Source organism: Colletotrichum godetiae, assembly GCF_030913485.1.
Source record: "Colletotrichum godetiae strain CBS 193.32 chromosome Unknown BDP55scaffold_2, whole genome shotgun sequence".
Lineage (NCBI taxonomy): Eukaryota > Fungi > Ascomycota > Sordariomycetes > Glomerellales > Glomerellaceae > Colletotrichum > Colletotrichum godetiae.
In genome coordinates this window covers 1,686,242-1,705,645 of record NW_026851250.1, presented here as the reverse complement: position 1 = coordinate 1,705,645, position 19,404 = coordinate 1,686,242, and the positions used below count along the sequence as shown (strand labels likewise).

At 51.0% G+C, this 19,404-nt stretch overlaps 4 protein-coding genes and 1 non-coding gene across 5 annotated transcripts; 3 read left to right on the top strand and 2 right to left on the bottom strand.

Annotated features, from left to right (window-relative positions):
- Window positions 1–4,191: 4,191 nt before the first annotated feature.
- BDP55DRAFT_626221 (fungal-specific transcription factor) lies at window positions 4,192–5,948 on the top strand (the record flags this gene model as incomplete). Its single annotated transcript, XM_060571607.1, has 3 exons — window positions 4,192–4,223; window positions 4,257–4,957; window positions 5,011–5,948. The coding sequence occupies 3 exons, from the start codon at window positions 4,192–4,194 to the stop codon at window positions 5,946–5,948; spliced, it is 1,671 nt and encodes a 556-aa protein (XP_060436420.1).
- Window positions 5,949–6,791: 843 nt separating this feature from the next.
- BDP55DRAFT_599301 (sugar transporter) lies at window positions 6,792–8,963 on the bottom strand (the record flags this gene model as incomplete). Its single annotated transcript, XM_060571032.1, has 7 exons — window positions 8,486–8,963; window positions 8,262–8,405; window positions 8,106–8,212; window positions 7,908–8,042; window positions 7,469–7,842; window positions 7,267–7,388; window positions 6,792–7,207 (listed from the first exon to the last, which is right to left on the bottom strand). The coding sequence occupies exons 1-7, from the start codon at window positions 8,718–8,720 to the stop codon at window positions 6,792–6,794; spliced, it is 1,533 nt and encodes a 510-aa protein (XP_060436419.1). The 5' UTR covers window positions 8,721–8,963.
- A 235-nt stretch (window positions 8,964–9,198) lies between these two features.
- Window positions 9,199–11,793, bottom strand: BDP55DRAFT_139261 (uncharacterized protein). Its single transcript, XM_060565548.1, has 3 exons — window positions 11,631–11,793; window positions 10,440–11,557; window positions 9,199–10,383 (listed from the first exon to the last, which is right to left on the bottom strand). Exons 1-3 carry the CDS (start codon window positions 11,709–11,711, stop codon window positions 9,303–9,305), a joined length of 2,280 nt encoding a protein of 759 aa, XP_060436418.1. The 5' UTR covers window positions 11,712–11,793; the 3' UTR covers window positions 9,199–9,302.
- A 1,333-nt stretch (window positions 11,794–13,126) lies between these two features.
- BDP55DRAFT_t27 lies at window positions 13,127–13,189 on the top strand. Its single transcript has one exon. It is a non-coding gene; the product is annotated as a tRNA-Lys (tRNA).
- Window positions 13,190–16,198: 3,009 nt separating this feature from the next.
- BDP55DRAFT_539479 (copper amine oxidase) lies at window positions 16,199–18,848 on the top strand (the record flags this gene model as incomplete). The annotated part of the gene is made up of 5 exons (XM_060568033.1): window positions 16,199–16,548; window positions 16,605–17,464; window positions 17,516–18,450; window positions 18,507–18,557; window positions 18,615–18,848. 5 exons carry the CDS (start codon window positions 16,199–16,201, stop codon window positions 18,846–18,848), a joined length of 2,430 nt encoding a protein of 809 aa, XP_060436417.1.
- Window positions 18,849–19,404: the final 556 nt, after the last annotated feature.

Below are 19,404 nucleotides of genomic sequence, written 5' to 3'. Positions count from 1 at the left end.
CGCGCGGTCGCGGAGTTTCTCCGCCGTCGCCCGTTCACCCCCTCCTCTCGGCATGGACTTTGAGAAGTGTGTCCTGCGTAAGCGGCATGATGGCGCCCGCTTATGAGACTCTATCCCCTCCTCTACGCTAGACGGAATACGTTTAGGAGGTCGACTTTCTTTACACGAGCATGGTGAGTAGGCGTATAGAATACGGATATTCCAATGAGTACGATTGGTTGAATTGTAAAACTCCCATAAACTAAGAATGCTTCATCCAGCACCGGCCAAGGTTTGGAAGTGGAAAGCCACACGATGCTTATGTGGTTTTCCTATTCTGCTTAGATGGCCTCGACTTATTTCCTTGGGTGGGGCAAGTGATGACAGAAATCAGATGCCAAGAACCTTCAGGTAGCTGTTACTTTCAACATCGCAGACACGCTTCCCCGCATGTCTACTGTAATGAAGCTCTCTGTGTAACATGAAATAATAAGGGGACCATTTTGAAGTCATCGTTGCTGTAAATGTAAGTCAAAGCAGTTTGGACGCATTCTGACTTGCGCACCGAGCCTCATTCATGAAGCGTAGTAAACAGTACTATCGCATTTCTAAGCTTTAATATTATAGCCTATACAAATACTTACTGGAGCATGTGAAAAGTGCACAGTCATAACCGTGACGGCGCAAACCATTTCTCTATACGTCACCTTTCTACCGCCGCTAAAGAAGACATGTAAAGTGGAGAGTCATGCGACAGCCGCCACGAACTCACATGGTTTACGCTGCTTTACCCTTGTTGGAAGACGCCCTTGACACAATTTCCTACCTTTCAACTCTTTCCAATACTCAAACTCGCGACTTGTTACGTCAAATCGCTTGAAATTTCCGTTAAAGACAATTCATACATAGCAAGAGCAGGTTACCGCGAGAGTCGGGTATTCACCCAACCCCGGAACTTAATCGAGATTCGAAGTTCATCGCGATCTTTTTGGGCCGGGGATGACAGGTGGATACCGGGAAGCTTAATGCAGTCCCCGATGTCGTGATGAGAGACTATGCGTACCTGGTAAAATGGTGATGTGCAAGGTTAGGCTTGCACGTTGGCATTTTTCGTCAACTCGGCTTCACGACGGAATTATGTTCACTATTTCTATTCCGAAGAAAGGGATTGAGTTGAACTAGATATGTAAATATCAATGTCTTACTGTGAGCCCGTAATGTTCACTGCCCGTTTTGACAGCTAGTCTCAAGTAACGATTAGTGATGTGGCCGTGTTTACTTCGACGGCATTCATTTGGATTGGCGAAAGGGACACCTGCTCAGAGACGAAGATGATGTCAGAGAGCATGCTCTTGGAACCCACGATTATGGCACTTGATGATGGGCTTAAGAAGGGAAAAAAAAAAAAAAGAAAAAAGGGCTGTGTGTATTGAGTCATTCCTACCAACGTACCTAGCTAGCTACTATTGGATGCATCAAGCATCAAGGGAAAGTCAGAACGTGGCCTTTTCAAGGGGGGCAAAAGACCGCAGAGATTTCCATAAAAATTAACAATAGATGCTACTCAGAAAGCATTTTATCAGCTGAGTTTCATTGGGCTGTTTGTTTGTAGAAGAGACAACAGTGGAGGCAAGATCGCATGGCATAGCTGAGACATAACGATTCACCTGCAAGCCTGAGCAGGTAATTAGCGACCAAAGGGCAATGTAGTCTTTTCTTGCCTGGCAGTTTCTGAGAATATTCGCATTTTGATCCTTTCCAGCAAAACAACAGAAACATATCTTGTATGCCATTCAGGTGCTGTCTCTGACGACACGTCTTTACCCCTGCATATGTGGATGGAGCCATCAAATAGAACGAGCCGTGCCACATTCCGCAGATCTCCCCGCATTCTCCACGCCGTCCCGCGTAGCGGTTTCCCGCCACTAGCGGGTTTACTTTGACGGGACTGGCGGACATTGTTTTCTCGTCCACTCCTCCCTGGCGGAATTCGGGATTGAAAAATGGTTTACATAACATCTTTCCCGTGGCCATTTCCTCTTCTCTGAATAGAATGGAATTTTTTGCTCGTTGGTTTTGTTAGAAGAGCCTTTTCTTGCGAATAGCATCGATTCTTGTGACTCGAGAAGATTTTCGGTCGATGGTCTTCTGCACTGAAGGCCCTGCACGCTGCATAGCCTGAATTCTTCAACCTTCAATTCGCAAAGAAATAGAAAAAGAACAGAGCTCGCTTCTAGAAACGAAGTTCCATCAAATTCTTTGCCTTCAAGCCAGCACCACACGATTTGATCATTCAGCTTCTATCGGCCGAAATATGAGCTATTGTGGCCGATCCCGAAGACCGACCGGCGACTGTAGTACACATGTTTACCTGAAGGTTCGCAACAGGCATGTATGACAGGAGGGACGCACCGAAAAGAGACTGGCCGGGAGTTGATACCACATTATGACAGAAATCGGAATGAAGCAAAGATCTAAAGAAGTGCGCTTAGTTAACGAGAGGGTTGCTAGGTCGGATGATAGTCGAGCTTGCGGAGAGTACGATAACCATTCCCGACTAAGTACCCACGAAAAAAAGACCAAGAAAGCACGCCGACGTTGCTAGGTGCCCGGGCGAGTCGAGTTGGATAAATTCGCGGATCCAAGCATGAATTCGAAAGACGTGCGACATCACGCCTTTAGTTTCCTGGCTTCAGGAACATTTTGGAGAAGAGTTGAGCAGAGAATGCCGGAGACTGAGCCAAGTTACTTCTAGCAGGTTAGTTGAAACTTCTACTCGCAACTCTAGGATGGGTGACTGATGTGTGCAGTAGTCTGGCAAGCTCCCAAACAAGCGATATACTCCATCAATCTTGTATGTCGGCATACGAAACGAACGGTGGGGCAGCACATGAGATATTCATGACCTCAGTACTTTTCTCCACCAGTGCCCTCGCACTGATGGAGTTTGGAATCCGATCATCAGAGGCAGTGACATAGTGCCGCCGTACTTTGGGTCGTGAGCGCTTTCATATGAGACATCAGCCCAGGCGAACTCAGGCCGAGCGCCGTGGCTATATGCACAGGATCAGGACACATTTCACGATTGATACGTCGATCGGCGGAGGTATCTGGACATCCGTTGTATTCAAAGATGTAAGGCGAATGCAGCGGCTTTCTGGGGACTTCTCCGCGTGGCAAGTAGGACCATTAGTCTGCGGGAGCTCCCGTCTGGCCAAGACTCGAAAGGAAATCGGCCCTTCGGAAACGACGGAGAGGGACTGTCCAGTGTCTTTGTCCCAAACAAGGCTAGATATCGAAGCACTCCGATAAAGTGGGATCCCCTTTGGGCCGATGTTCAGCTGGCTACTGCAAGCAACCTGCCGATAAAGTGCTGGCAGACAGGAACGATCGGCGGACATTTCGGATCACCAGGATTATTCCAGGGCTCGGAGCAAACATTTTAGTACCGAGATGAAGGCAGGCTTCGAGTAAAGGCCCCTCATTTCGACTACGCCGCGGTGGACTGAGGTTGCGAGCGGGTTTGATTGGATAGGAAACACGACCAAGTTTGGAAGTGTTGCATTCACCGAGACCGTTTCCATCAACTTAAACCAACAAAACACGGGTCCTCGATCCGGAGAGTTATGCAGGCGCGGTATTGGAGGCATGAAGAGCGTCGCATTGAATCGTATTGTTCCCAATTCAGGATCAGGAGCATGGGGAAATTGAAGAGTAGGAACAAAACGACGAGACCTCAAAAAGCGGCCAGAAAATCATCGGCTCGTCGCTCCGCAATCCCACAAACGGCCCACTACCGAGCTAGCCCAACTGAGTTAGACCAGGAAATAGGAAGGCCCAGACGGATGTCTGTGATGCGGAGAAGACCCATAAATGAGGGGCGTTTGTGCTAGCCGAACCACTGGGGGTCCGGGAAATCGTTGTGGGAAAGCGGGGAAGATGCGCCTTCCTGGCCCAGTAGCTGCAGCTGTGGCTCGGGGGAAGGAGGCACTTGGAAGGAAGCAGGTGGCAGGTGACTTGCCGTTTTTTGATTTGATTGCCACATGCCGAACGTCGACGTCCCCTTTCGCGCAGCTTCCTGTCAGATCAGGCGAGAGAACGACATCATCGGATGAGACAGATCACGACGAGGCACAGGGCATCAAATATCGACTGCAGTCCACTTGGAATATTGGATTCTACTGACGGACAGCCGACACCCCAGGCTCAACAATGAGGTATTCTACAGCGTGCTCGGCGTGTCGGTAAGTCAGTTTGCGGATTCCTCCCTCTTGAAGATTGCTGGCGTTCCCCCGACCCCTTCGTTCATTGGCTTCGAGGCGCATCGCTCACCGACTGAATGACAGCGCACGACGGCGGAAATGCGAAGTTCCTAACGGCGGCGGCCAGTGCACTTACTGTGCGGCCCAGAACATTGCATGCTCGAGGGCTGGAACTATCATCCAACCTAAGGCGGCTCCTATCAGCCCCATATCTATCACAACACCGAAGACGCCGATAGTCACCGAGATCATTCTTGCCAGTCCGCCAGGCATCACTCCTTCCGCTGCTGTTGCCGACAAGGCGCTATGCTTCGAGCTTGTGGAGTTGTACTTTAAGTATATTCACGACCAGCTCCACTCCCTCTTCCACAGGCCCAGCTTCATGCTGGATCTACACGAGGGAACCGCCCCTCTGGTGCTTGTCTACGGAATGATGGCACTTTCAGCACGGTTCTCGTCGAATCCAATCTTCAACGGAATATCGCCAATGTCGAGGGGCGAGCTTTTTGCCAATGAGGGAAATCTACTGCTCAATTTGCGTGACGTTTCACTCACCACTGCACAAGCATGCGTGTTACTCGGCGCGTACTCTATCGTAGAGGGTGAGGCTGGTGCAGAAACCATCTTCTACTCCGCAGCGTGCAGGATAGCCAACTATCTCGATCTACCCAACCTACCGACCCCAGATCCGCTGCAGAGAGAGATCCACATCAGAGGTAGGAAGTCGGCCTTCGGATTCACGTCACGGTACAAGTACTAACTCTCTTAGTGTATTGGTCACTCTGTATGATCGATGTATGGTCGTCAACCGGAGTCAATCTTCCACGCCTCATGGATCGTCGAATGGACGTCCCATTACCCATGAACGAATCAACTTTTCTCAACATGACCCGGGCAAACAATAACCACTTTGACTTCATTCTCTCGCCAAATCGCGAAGATTCTTTGATTGCTCAAATGATCAAGCTGAACAGTATTCTGATGAGGGTCAATGATGCCATCAAGAGTCTTACATCCGATGTTGACGTGACTAACATCGACGAGACCGTGTCTCAACTGTCACAAGAGCTCGAAGCCTGGGAAGTGGCTCTACCCCATAATCTTCGCGATACCCCGAGTAACCTCCATGCCTTCGCCTCTCAAGGCCTGGGGCGAATCTTCATTGCCGTGCATACTGGCCACTACCACTACAGCCAGCTGCTGTACTACCAGTATCTTGACGAAGTTCAACGCTTTCCTGCTTCACCAACAGCACAAATGTTTGCGCGCAAATGCAAGGAGAACGCTATTTCCATGTCACGCATCATCGATCTCGCGAACACAACACCTGGCTGTGACGCCAAGTTCAATATGCTTGGGCATATCATTGTCATCACGTCTTCAATCTTTATCCACACTCTGTTGTTCGAGACGGACGAAGCTGAGATTGCAAATGCCCGTGCTACACTAGAGCGTCATTTTAATACCCTTGTCGCTCTGAGAGCGTACTGGCCAGCACTGGAGGTATGCTTCGCACGGCTCAAGACGTTCCATGAGCTATGTCGCAAGAGTATGAACACCAGCTACCGCATGGATCGGTGGATGTTGCGGTTCTTGACTGAGTTCGCACGACCCATCGACGAGAAGGAGCGTGACGAGGACGGCCACATGGACTTGGATCGCTGGAGCGTGGGTAACATCGGAATCAGTCCCGAGAACTGGGCATAGCAATGCAAGGGCCCGGGTGCATAGGCTTCACAGCACGTGCTCGTCGGCTGAGCATCCGGTGGCATGTCGAAACGAAACGAAGCACACGCATCAATGGATTCGGAAAGCCCATCCCCCGATCACAGCGGCAATGCGTTGCGACAACCTATTGGCAGGTTTATGCTGGAGATAATAGACACATGATGCTTGCCCAATTGCATGTGGGCCGAAGCTATATCGTCATGGACGTCAATCTCGCAGAGAGCGGATCCAAAAACCGTCTGAACCCAGGCCAAAGTCCAGTCCAAGGCGGCTCTGCTCAATGCCAACAATAACAGCCATGTCGAGCCAGATATGTGGTAAAGGGGGCGGGAGGGCCCGTATCGTGCGGCGTGCCTGGATGCCAAGCTAACAAGATATTGCCCAATCACAACTTTGCCGTCGGCAGCTTAAGCGCCGAGTCAAGGAGTCTGAGGTGCTGGGGAGGGTTTGGTGATGATCCAATATGCAAGGTTTGGCGGAAAGTAATGTGGGATGATTTGTGTCACCAAAAGGATGAACGACACGCTATCAAACTTTGATTCGGTGTTAACGGAAAAAGATGCCGTGGGGTACACCATGGGGTACACGTGGGGTCGAACATATGTTCTACAGTAGCAAGCAGAATTGTCGGGAAACAGAAACCTTGAACGCGCTGCACAGATGTCAAACTGGACTCAGAAAATGGATATTTTCATGCGAGAAGGACTTTCAATGCCCTCGAATCCATGGTCCCGACTCGAAGGTCCCGACTCGAATTGCCGAGTCAAGGGCTGCCGGTGGGCTTTCCAATTCATCCTGATTCTCAATTCCTGTCTTCGACCTTTACTTGACCTCCTCTAGCGTAGTATGCTGATCACCAGCCTCTTCCTCATCAACGACCTTGACCGTGCTGACCTGAATCTCGGATCTCGGATAGTCTCCAAAGTGCCTCACCGGCACGCCGTCGTGAAACATGCGATCAATCTCCTCCAGACTCCTCCCCTTACACTCTGGCACGCAGAAGAAGACAAATAGCGCGGAGCAGACTGCGATGCTGCCGAAGATGAAACCGACCTTGCTCTGTAGCGCGGCGTAGGGCGCGTTGAGGAGATAGGGCAGGGTGAAGTTGACAAGGAAGTTCATGAAGATGTTGACGAGGGAAGAGACGCGTTGAGAGCGGTCGCGGAGGCGGAGGGCTGGGACTTCGGTTACGACTACGTAGGTTAGGGGGCCCCATCCGAGACCGAAGCCGGCGCCGACTGTAGTAAAGTTTAGTCAAGTATACTCATCGTTAGCGTGGGTTTGGTATTGTCCTTACATAGGAGGAGCATGCCGACCATGCCTGACTTATTGGCATTTGGTACAGGCTTTGGCACGCCGAGGCCGGCCATTGTGTAAAGTGCAACTGCCTGAACCGTAGCACCAACAAGTAGAATTTTGCTTGAAGTAAAGTCAGTCCCACTCATCTTGACGTCGAATATCTTTCAACCACTAATTGCAGGGAACAGGATCTCACTTACCGTCGTCCAACCCGATCCGTTAAGAAAAGGCAGGTAATAATCAACCCCGTCGTCAGGGCTGACGACCCCAAGGTGACGTCAAACGGGTTCAGTGTGCCGAGCGACTTGACCCAGACGGCTCCATACTGCGACGCAAAAGCCTGACCCGTCGCCTGCTGGAAGAAAGACATGCCGACGGCGATGGCAGTGCGCTTGCGGTTCACGCCCTGGAAGAGCTCTTTCGTTCGACCTTGTTCGGGTTCATCGAGGAGAGATTGTTGAATCTTGGCAAACTCGTGGGCGATATCTTCTTCGGACATGGTTCCTTCGCGGAGGAGATGGTGGGACTTTCTAGCTTCATCCACGCGGTCTCGGAGGAGGAGCCAGCGGGGAGACTAATCAGGGGTTAGAAGAGTTAGTCTACCAATGTTGAAGGATGAGAGCGTTGGGACGTGTTTACCTCTGGAATGAACCAGATCAAAGCTAATACGATTGATGGAATGACGTAAAAGAGACCGAAGGGAATCCTGTAAGCACGGCTATCTTGAAAGTTTGAGGTTCCGCGGCAGATAGAGTTGATAACAAGTCCGCCAAGCTACAATCTGCAGATTAGCAATCGCCTAACGGAATAGGGGGGGTCTTATAGAGTTGTGCGTACACCAATGGAGAGTTGGTATGTTCCAACAACCATTCCTCGAACAGGAGCAGGGACGATCTCTGACTGGTACACGGGCACAACAGCTAGTTCAAATCCGACGTAGACATCTGGAGTCTGTCAATGATTGCTCAGTTGCTTCAGGTAGGTCTGTCATACAGTTGAGAATTCTGCCTACGAGAATTTGTTCCTTCGTTGTGGATATAACCACCACTGTGGCACTAATCAGGGCGTAGACACTCATAACGATCATCGTCGTTCGACGGCCGAAGCGTGCGCTGTTTAGACTGCCGACCACAAGACCTGAAATATCGTGTTAGTGACCACGACCTGCAAGTCGCCCTCCAGCACCCGAGCTTCAAGTTTCCAGAGCATGAACGTACCGGCAGCAAAGCCAATGTAGTTCAGACTATTCAGCAACGACAAAAAGTATGTCGGAATCTTCCACTGCCTCGTCGTGTCGTCGTACTCGCCAAATTGCCGCTCAAAGGCATCCATGGCCTGCGTCGAGGTGAAGGCCTGGTTGTCGAAGCCATAGTTGAACTGCGACACGGCGATGAGGAATACGGAGGCGAAGAGTCTCTTGTTGAAGTGCTGTGTAATCGATTTGAGCCCCATAATTGCTGATGATGCTCGTCGAGAATGAGCTCAAATAGGTTCAGGGAGCTAGTTCGTTCATCGTGGTTTCGGGCTTGGGGCGGGAGCGAGAGTTATATGGTGGTTACATACTCGAGCCTTTGCTACACTAATAAGACGTCGAGGTATGTCGCCATGCCGTGACGCTGACAGTGACCGAAGCCAGGGACATGGGATTCGTGACTAGTGGTCGTGGTGGAGTATTGAAATGCATGGAAAGTCTGGAGAAGTGAGTTGCAAACTGCTTGCAGATGGTTCGTGTCAGCGGATCTCGGCGGATGCGGCGTTGTCAAGGGGTCAGATGTTCCCCAAGGTGGTGTGAGCGAGATCCGGCGAGATGCGGTAGAGACCCACTTGTTCTTCGAAACATCATCTCGGCCCCGTCTTGCGTGCTTGGGCTGGACAGCTTCAGCCTAGTTCGTAGTTCCGCGAAAGTCTTATAGTTCCAAGTAGGTTTCTCCGTTGTTGAATATTTATTATATGGCATCTAGGTCTACTCAATCCGAAATGTACATATATCTTCCAAATTCCAACCCAGTCCGCTATTTCCACGTCTTCGCTTCGTCAAACATTGGCGGGATCCGGATCCATGTAGCCTGATAGAAACCAGCTTAGCTCACCGCTCATATCGAATTGCGAGGGAGCTACAAAGTAATCTGGCGCCAGTTGGTTCTCTGCAAAGCCAGACCAAGTAAGCGGTCCATCCAGGCTGGAACCAATGTCATTGAGATTAGCGGCGCTAGCTAGAGAAGCCGGATAGATGTCGACAGAGTCCGGCATCGTCAAATCCGACGTTTCTGAAGTCTGAAGAATTGACGGCGGTTGGGGAGGATCGGAGTGTTGAAGCGCGACTTCGTCGGCTGTCTTGGCATTGCTGTCGAAGCTCTGGGAAAGTGGGTGGTATCTGCTCAGCAAGTTGTTCCGCTGGACCTCACTACTAACTGGGGCGAGCTCTTGCGTCTCTGCGTCGTTCTGTCTTTTGTCTTTGTCGGCTTCAACCATCTTTTCCACGTCTTGCTGTAGCACCGCAATGATGGGGGCGATCTTGGCCATGTCGTCCAGCAAGGCGATGTTGCTATGGCATAAAGCCTCCACTGCCTCATCATTGAGCACTGCTGTATCGCCGGTTATCGGGTCAACTAGATCGTCGTAGAGCTTGCACCGTCTTGCTGTCAGGATAGTTTTGGTGCACTGATGCACCATGCTGCCATACCCTAGTCGGAGGGGAATACGCGTCTGCTTTGACTGCAGGGCGCCCCTGGCTCGAAGATTCTGGAGATGCTCCCACAATCTCGCCTGTCGGAGAGCGTGTGATACCGCGAGAGCGCGCCACTCAGATACAAAGTCTGGCGGGGCGCTCGCGAGGAATTTCGGCGATGCGCTCTCCCTATACGCAGCTGGGAGTGCGACGCGGAAGAGATCGCAGGCACACTGGAGGTACCATGAGTTGAGTGTCAGGTAGGACGAGAACTCTGATGTGGTTGAGTGGGAAAACATGTTGAGTTCGCTGAGTTGAAGGTGTTTTGGTGTGTTCTTGAGGAAGAGCCTCAGTCGGTCTCGTAGGTCTATCATGGTTGTGACTGCTTTGGAGACTGCGGCTGGGGAATGGTCTGAGTGGCTGTCTAAAACAATTCTCTTTGTCAATCTGTGTATGTCAGTGTCGTTACAATGACGAGTGGGGAAAGGTTTTCAAAAGCATACCGCAGTATCTCACAGCGAAGCGGTAAGAGCATTATCAAGTAGGCATTAGGACCAGCTTCATGAGATGCAAGCGCTTCTACCCCATCACTAAGCCTGCCCGTCGGCTTCATCAGCCCATGACAAAACGCATGCTCCGAATTTGGCAACGAAATCCTCATCCACCGATCTGGCAACGAGGTGAACTCATCCAGACCTGCCGAGAGCATCTTGTCCATGCTCCATACATGCCACACCAGACGCCGCTCGCACTCGCGCTTGATTAGTGCAGCTGTGGTCCCGTTGTCAGACGCCGGTTTCTCGTCGTTGAGCTGAAATGACACTGCTAACCTCGCGGCCATGCTGATAAGCAGCCACATCTTGCCAAACTGCCTGTAGGCGAAGTTTTGAAACATGGAGAGGATTAGCAGCTGAATATTGAGCACTTTGAAAACGTTGAGGTTGCCAAAGATGTAGGCGTCTACTTCTTTGGCCCACTGAACGGACAGGACTCGAGACTCGCGTGAGCGAGAGACGAACATTGCTGCGGTCGCGCATATTGATGTGCAGAGTATTGGCGGAAGCTTTCCGGCGTAGAATTCTTCCATTACGGATGGCCGATGAAAGAAATCGTGGCCTATTGGATAAACGTGGTCAAAATACACCTCAAGATGCTGGCGGATCACGTCCGTACTGAGGAGCGTGTGGTCTAGGGCCGTGTTCAGAGACATCCTGCCCACGCCGTACTGTTGGTGCAGTGTAGAATCTGCCTCGTAGGAGGCGCTCTGGCTGAAAGTGCTGCTCGATTCTGGAGAAGCAGACTGTTGCTGGTGTCCACTAATATGTCGACTCTTGCGCCTTGATGCCGATGATGGGTATACACATGATAGGTTCCTCCGATTGCAGTGGAAGCATTGCGGGCGGTGACCGGAGCACTTGGCTTTCTGGACGCGACACTCCGTGCATGCAGCCGCGATGCGCCGGCGTCTGGTCCCGGCTTCGGTTAGAGTGTCTGCCGGGGCTAAAAGTCCTTGTGGATTTGGGACATCTGGTGACTGGTTGATCTCTGAGTAATTGAACGTACAGCCGAGTCTAAGTCGACGACAGTTCTCACACGGCTCGGGCCCCCCGGTGCATTTGACCTAAGCTGTGTCAGTATGCTTACCCATTATGTGTGGAGGCGGGGAACGGGGAGCCACAGAGAGAATGCTTTACCTTTCGGCGCTTACACGTCAAGCACCGGGGCCTGGGTAGCGGTGCTGCTTCAGATTCGGCGACCGAACTGGGGCTGGGCATTGTGTCTCGGTCTCCTCCGTCTTTCAGGTCGTAAGTTTGAAGAAGAAATCTACCCGCCGCGAGGTTCGCTCATCGAAACTTCGTTGACAAGACTCGACGGCGGACCGGGATGCGGAACCCGGAAGAGACCGAGGATAATATGCCCCGGAAGCCCCAGTTTTCCCACCGAAACACACTGACGTGCTCAGCATGCGGGGTCGCTCTAAGCCCTTTTGGACGCAATGCAGCCCACAACGCATGGGATGTAGCGAACCCAAGGGCGGGAGGGGGCCCGAAGGGGTAGAGCACATCATTGTGAAGAAGAATTGCGGAAGAGTTGCCCGGCGCAATTGGATAGTTAAATTGGAGGCTGGTTAGAAACCCAGCCAGTATTATCCAAAAACACCGAATGGTTATCAGCCACTAGTTTCGTGATATTGACTCTACAGTCTGTTGCACTTTGCTGCCATCGTTCATGGCTAGGAGATGTACTGCGTATTTTCCCACGCAGCCGTCGATTTGAAGCTGGAAGTGAAGGATTCCGGCGAGCATCTTGCGAGTCATTTCACATACGCTTTCCATGTCGCCACAAAGCATCCTTCAATCAAGCGCAGGTAGCAATCGGTGCTTTCAACTGCCTTCTGATGTGGATTTATCCAAGAAGAATATAAGCAAGCCAACTTGGCCTTGGCGTCGGCTCGCACAATTAGCTAGAGGCCTACTTATGTGATATTAGAGGCATAGCTACCTCAACCTAATTTACGAAACCCATGTCTCGAGTCTCTCCTGACAACCCAGAACCTAGAATTCATAGTGAAAAAAATGGAAAACTCAAATTCAGAGAGCAATTCGACTTCTCGTTCGAGATACATATTTAGACATGAGTGGATAGAGGTGGAAGTCATCGCTAACTCGCAAGTGACAACCTTGACAGGGGTCCGTGTGAAAGTCGAGCCCAACGTGCGACATGGAAAGGCACAGCCACTGGGAAGTGATTGGGAGAGTCTATTTTGACTACGAAACTCCCTGACAATGCAGCAATCCTGTGTCATTCTTGATTCAAGCTGCTTTGTGGCTGGCTCCACAGGTGACAGAGTTGTGGAAACTTTTATGCTCGAGGGCGCAATCAAGAGGAAAAGGCAAGCCCTGGCTAGTGGGATGAGTTTGCATAAGACAGAGCCAGAGCCCTATTTCACTCATCAAGAGTCTTGGTTCTTCTAACATTTATGAGTGACTGAGCTGCCAAGGCCACATACCGGGAGCGGACTGGATCTCGTTCGGAGCCGACCCGGAGCCTTCGAGTGGAGTTTACTTCGGGGCATGCAAATTTTGTCGTCCCCATCGCACCAAATCGTACCAATTTTCTATATTCGAAATTTAACCTCTCCCATTCTCGGTCTTCCCATCAACCAGCCAATGTCAGCCTTGTCTGCCCGGCTAGCTCAATCGGTAGAGCGTGAGACTCTTAATCTCAAGGTTGTGGGTTCGACCCGTAAGCATACACTGTCTCAGACACATGTCACCAACACTAAACTAACTCAAACCAGCCACGTCGGGCTCAATTCCCGTCAGCGATTGACGATATCTTTTTGTCCGTTTCATTTTTGTATTAATACATAGGTGGGAGAGTTACATCATTTATTCCTTTGCTGACTGGCTTGCCTTCGATCTCACTGAGATGGTCGGATTACCTTCCTTTTTTATGTCAATCTGAGAATCAACTTGACCTTTTCCCGGCATCATTTCTGCTTTAAATCAAGAGATAAGTTAACTGCCTGCTTCAGTAGGCTTTCAAGTTGAGGGCATTAGCTTGCGGAACTCACTCTGGAGTCAATCACCAGGTCTTTCGGCTAGGTCTACTTTGGGCTACTCTACCTTAGATATGTCGATTCACCACAAGCATACGAGCAACTCGGGCAACTTCAAACTACTTCTGCCTTCCGCCAAAACACAGGTCTTTGAATCCGTCTAAGGCTTGTCGGGAATATGGTGCGCCAATCCGCATGCAGGCAGGATACCGGGAAAGTTCTCCCACTTCAACATTGACGGGCATACAATTCGGGTCTTGTGAGCGAAACGCCCGCTGGACCGTCAAGTCAGCTATCTATTGGCCCAGCCAACCCATGTGATACTTTCAAACGCCCGCTGAAACGCACCTCAGTCGCCGGATAGAGTGACTATCAGCCCTTACAGCTAGGCAGGGTGAAGACATGAGGACTAATATTTCCCTGGGTCTCAGTTGAGAATAACCATATTCTCCAAATAAAGATGCTGTATGCCCAAAACTCCGATGCGCCACCAACAAGACGCATTGTCCTTTTCTCTGTGAATAACTCATCACCATGGAACTACACACATGGCAACGGCAGTTGCCGATTTCCCGATGTTGGACCAAGCAGACATCAAGGTAAACAAAGACGAGACGAACACCCCCCATTTATTTCTTAGCTGACCTCGGTAAGGCTCTTGTTATGCTGGAAATTCTAGATGCCCCTGAAGGTATTGCAACGAGTCCTAAGTTATCCTTGTGATGGCCAGATTTCGAAGCCCAGCTTGGCCGTGATCATTCCGTCATCATGGATATGGGCACAACCAGCGAAAGACCCGACAATAACATTTCTCTGCATCTTTCCTCATCAATCCGCTGACACCGAAGTCGGAGCTCACGCGCGAAGTTGAAAGTTGAAGATAGCAAAGACCCCAGAAATGGTCTATCAAACTGCCAAATCTGGCGGTAGCGCATATGTGGTCAGCCGGACTTCCCCAGCTCTTCGTTGCTCGACCATCGATTTCTCCCCACGCCAGCCTACGTCAGACCGCTGAACGTGGCCGGGGGCGGCAGACAGCACCAGGGCTTTTGCATTCAACATGCACTGTTATGGAATTAGTCGGAGCTTGTTTCGCAAATCGCCAAAGCCCGGCTCATTTGGTTTACTATCCGACTATCAACCATGCAGGCTTATCAGTGATCCATCTGCCAACATCCCGGCGCGGGAAGTGGGAAGTGGGGGCCGTTCTACGGAGGACCCCAGTCTTTACTAACGGCAGTTCGTCGTCTTCAACCGTTCGTTGGTAAGCAAGTAAGTTTGTTTTCGCTCAGACTTACTGGATGAACGCAAAGCTAAGCTTATCGATAGATGGGTCTTCACCCCAACCATCCATTACGTCGATCTGTATTTCGTTGCGACTGGAGTTCTCATTCTGAATACGGATAAACTATCCTGCCTTGCCTGCCGGAGCTGATCTTGACACGCGCACGAGAGATAAGCTCGCAACACCAACGGCATAATGCGGCTGAAAACTTCAATGTTCCTGCAACGGTCTTCCATCCTTCATCGTACCAATTGTAAGAAGGAGCTTCCTGAGGCTCTTCACGACCCGACGACAGTACTCCGATTCAAGTACTGGTAGCAGAACTCGAGAATTGAACCGGCGATGTCAAAGCTCGAGAACCTCAACTCCCCCGCACAATGCTCACAGACGTTGGGTCAGCCCCACCTTGAATGCATCCCTGAACCTCCTCTTAGAGCTAGGAATGCCTTGCCCATGACTCCGCATAACTGGACTTCGAGATAAGAAATCACCAGTTAATTACCGCCGTGATGGCGACTTCGATTGTCGATATGCCATTCAATTCCCATTTACTGTCCTATCAGCACAATCTCGGATTCGACTGACGAATTTGGACTGGCGTTATCGACAGCTACCCCCGCCCCAAAGCTACGGGCCCGACGCCGTTGGCCCGAGTGACCCGACTACGCCGACCCATCTTGATGCACCATCTGAACGTTGAAGCAATTGCCAAGACTGAGGCCGGAGGAAGCAAACAATATCACGCCGCTGTATTACATACAGCCCCACGGGATGAACGGCAAGCAGTTCTGTCCGTAGGCCGCGGCCCGCAATATCATCGAGCCCCTGCCCTGGCTCGCTCGCATACCGTCGAGACATGGGCGCCACGTTCTGCAGCTCTTGAGCGATTATTTCTCGCTTGAGCAGCTCATCCCCGACATGATAGGATACTTTCAATGTTGCTCAAAAGTCATCAAGGCAATGATAGCTACTGTGTAGCTACCCTGCCCCAGGAAATCGAATTCCTCTGGGCTTCTGGAGCCATCCAATCCTCTGGACCTGGCTGTTCGAATAAGGCTCCCTCGTTTCTGCCTTCCCTTCGAATCTCTAGCGGCGCTTTCACATACTGAGAGTGGTTTAGCTTGCATTCTGCAGATTATTCGAATGTTGCTGTCAGTTGATGGTCTAATGAACAAGTCCACGATTGCCCATCGATGCAATCTTATCACCGGTGTCGGGGTAGTAGTAGGTTTAAAATGGCTGAGTCAAGTTACTCAGGTGCAACATCACTAGAGACTCAAGGTTCCACCAGAGCTTCAGCCATCTTTAAGCTGTCCATAAAACCCGCCAAGATCCACCATAGTTGAGCGGACGGGTTTGTGAAAGATCCTTACGCCTCTCTGAATCCCTCAGTGTCCATTGAGATCTAGGACAACATGGGCTTCACTTCAGTAACTCGCGCCTTTGGCCTGGGAGCACTGCTTCTGCTAGGCTCAGACTTGATTCCTCAAGTTCATGGCCTTCCCAAGACGTCATGGGCTCAACAGAGGGCCAAAGGGCACGGCAGGAAAGCTCTCAGCCAGTCCATGAACAAGCGTCACACCAGCAATGGCAGTGAGCCAGTAGACTGCGTGGTTCACGATCCGATGGACATTGATGCCCCCAAGGACAACATTTGGAGCGGGTTGACGGGCCCAGAGGCTGCTGGTGTCACGGAATGGCTCTTCGCACAGAAAGAGCTGAACCTTACTCTTAGTGACAACGCTACCTCGTGGGATAACACGATGTAAGTGAAGTCATGAAAGTCTCACTTCAACGCGATCTTGACACTGATGAGAATAGTGTCTTGGTCGAACTTATGCAGCCAAACAAGTCAGATGCTCTGGCATACATCGATGGTAGTGGCCATGCTCCAGCTCGATATGCCCACGTCTTACTTGACTTCCGCGCAACCGAGGAGCCTGAATATCAGGATATCCTAGTCGGCCCATTGCCAGTCACCAATGGCACCACTAAGTGGGAGCGACTGGATTACCCTTACACACGCAAGACGAGTGGCCGTGTGCGAAACCTGGATGCCGACGACGATGCTATGCAAGAATGGCTCTACGATGTCAGCAAGAGCATCGCCGACATCACGAAAAACCTTTGGAACGCAACTGCCCTTGGACTCGAGAACGACACCTTGGAGATCTGGGGTATTGATCCTTACTACCAAGATGATGGCCGCATTCAGCGATGGGACACCTTCTGGAGCATTCCCGACTCCATCTTTGATGTCGGCTCGATGATGCCCATGGGACTGTTCTTCATGTCTGACGTTACCGGCCGCGATCCTTCCAAGTGGATCTTGGAGGGATGGTACTACAACGGCGTCTTCTACGAGACCACAGAGGAGTTCCGCACTGCGTACTGGGGTGGTAATGTCGAGAAGCTCGGCGGCAACTTTGCGGGCGACTGGTCAGCTACCGATCAGCAAGGTCAGATACTCCCCATGGACACTATGGCTCCCCCGACTGCCGTTGCTCCCCAAGGTGCTAGATACTCTGTCGATGCTGGGAGGAAGTATGTTGAGTGGATGGGATGGTCGTTCTACGTTGGATTCAACAGAGACACCGGCATGGCTCTTTACGACATCCGCTACAAGGGACAGAGAATCTTGTATGAGCTGGGTCTTCAGGAGGCGTTGGCTCACTATGCTGGTAAGATCTAGCCCCAAACCTTTTGCGAATGGCTAACTGACAATTTGATAGGGAGCGATCCCACCCAGTCTCACGTGGCATACCTCGACACGTACTACGGATTCGGTCCCTTTGCCTTTGAACTACTCAAGGGCTACGACTGCCCCTCCTATGCGACCTATCTCAACTCATCTTTCTATGTTTCTGAATCCACCCACACTCACCTGAACAGCATCTGCATGTTCGAGTTCGACGCCGACTACCCCATGGCGCGCCACTCATCGCAAGAGTACGTCACGGCCACGAAGAACGTGTACTTCACCATCCGCTCCGTCTCAACCGTTGGAAACTACGACTACATGTTCAGCTACAGCTTCTTCCTCGACGGCAGTGTCGCGGTCGAAGTCCGTGCCTCCGGCTATATCCAAGCTGCATTCTACGCTGAGAACGACGGTTACGGCTTCAAGATCCACGACCAGCTGTCTGGCAGCATGCACGACCATGTCGTCAATTTCAAGGCTGACTTTGACATCTTTGGTACTGACAACACGGTCCAGCGCATGCACCAGGTCCCGACAACGCAAGTCTACCCGTGGTCCAAGGGTAAAGCGTTCAATACCATGAAGGTGGAGCGCGAGTTCATCGAGAACGAGGACCAGGGCCGCTTCGACTGGAGCTACAACAACCAGGATCAGCTCTTCGTCCTCAACCAGGATGTCAAGAACAAGCACGGCGAGTACCGCGCCTACCGCATCTTACCATACACCGGTGCCGCGCATTTGACTGTCAAGGACTCAAACATTCTCAAGAACTCGGCAAAGTGGGCAGGTAACGACATCATGGTGTCGAAGCGCAAGGACACGGAGCCGCGCAGCAGTCACCCGTACAACAACCAGGACACCGAGAACCCGCCGATCAACTTTGATGCCTTCTTTGATGGCGAGAGCCTCAACCAGACTGATCTTGTCATGTGGCTCAACCTAGGCATGCACCACGTTCCTCACACTGTAAGTCACCATATCTTTAGCCACCTGCCTTAGACGGGTACTGACCCGATGACCAGGGTGATCTTCCCACCACCGTCTTCACCACAGCTCATTCCGGAATCCAATTCGTAAGTCCAACTGGCTTCATCGAGTGAGAATTTGAGCACGTACTTACCCTATCACAGATGCCTGCCAACTACTTCGATATTGGTCCGAACGTGGAGACGGTCAACATGGTTCGCATCAACTACTCCAACGGCACCACGACGGATGTCTTGACCTTCAACGCCGAGACAGACACATGCGCGCTTGACTACGAGCCTACGCAGGCTGACTTGTGGACTTACAAGGGTGATGTAGTTGTTCGCAAGTTCCCCTACTTACCGGATGATCCTTACTATGAGACGGATAGCATCTGAATGTTGAAATATGATAACTCGCGTAATATTAATGATGGTGAATGATTTGACACGAGATAATGAGGAAGATGGATAAATAAGATTACCGGCAGGCTACAGTAGCAGATGAAATACACAAATAGTACAGACTACTTAGCAGGTCATCTTGCACTTTGCAGCGAGGCTTCGGACACGGGCGAACAAGGAGTGAAGCCACTATACTGCGGAGACCTAAAAGGAATCAAGGGCCGAAGTGCCTAAATCCTTCGAGAAGGCTATGGTAGCCTTGTGATGGCTGACATTTTGCAACATTAGGCTGCGGCGTTTCTTCAAGAGGGGATGAACCTCAAATTTGAATGATCAAGTCAGCAGTCAAGGCAAGGGGGCGGCACGAGCATCATGGCGTAGCATCGCAGCTTACTGAGCTAATGTATGGTGAAGGGTCATTGCTGACGACTATTTGGAGAAGTTTTTGGGTTTACATGACATTTTGTTCAACCCCAAAATCAGATCCGAGAAGGCGGTTGGCTCGAGATCGAGAATCTCGTCCAAAAAAGAAAGAAAACTGCGGGAAGGA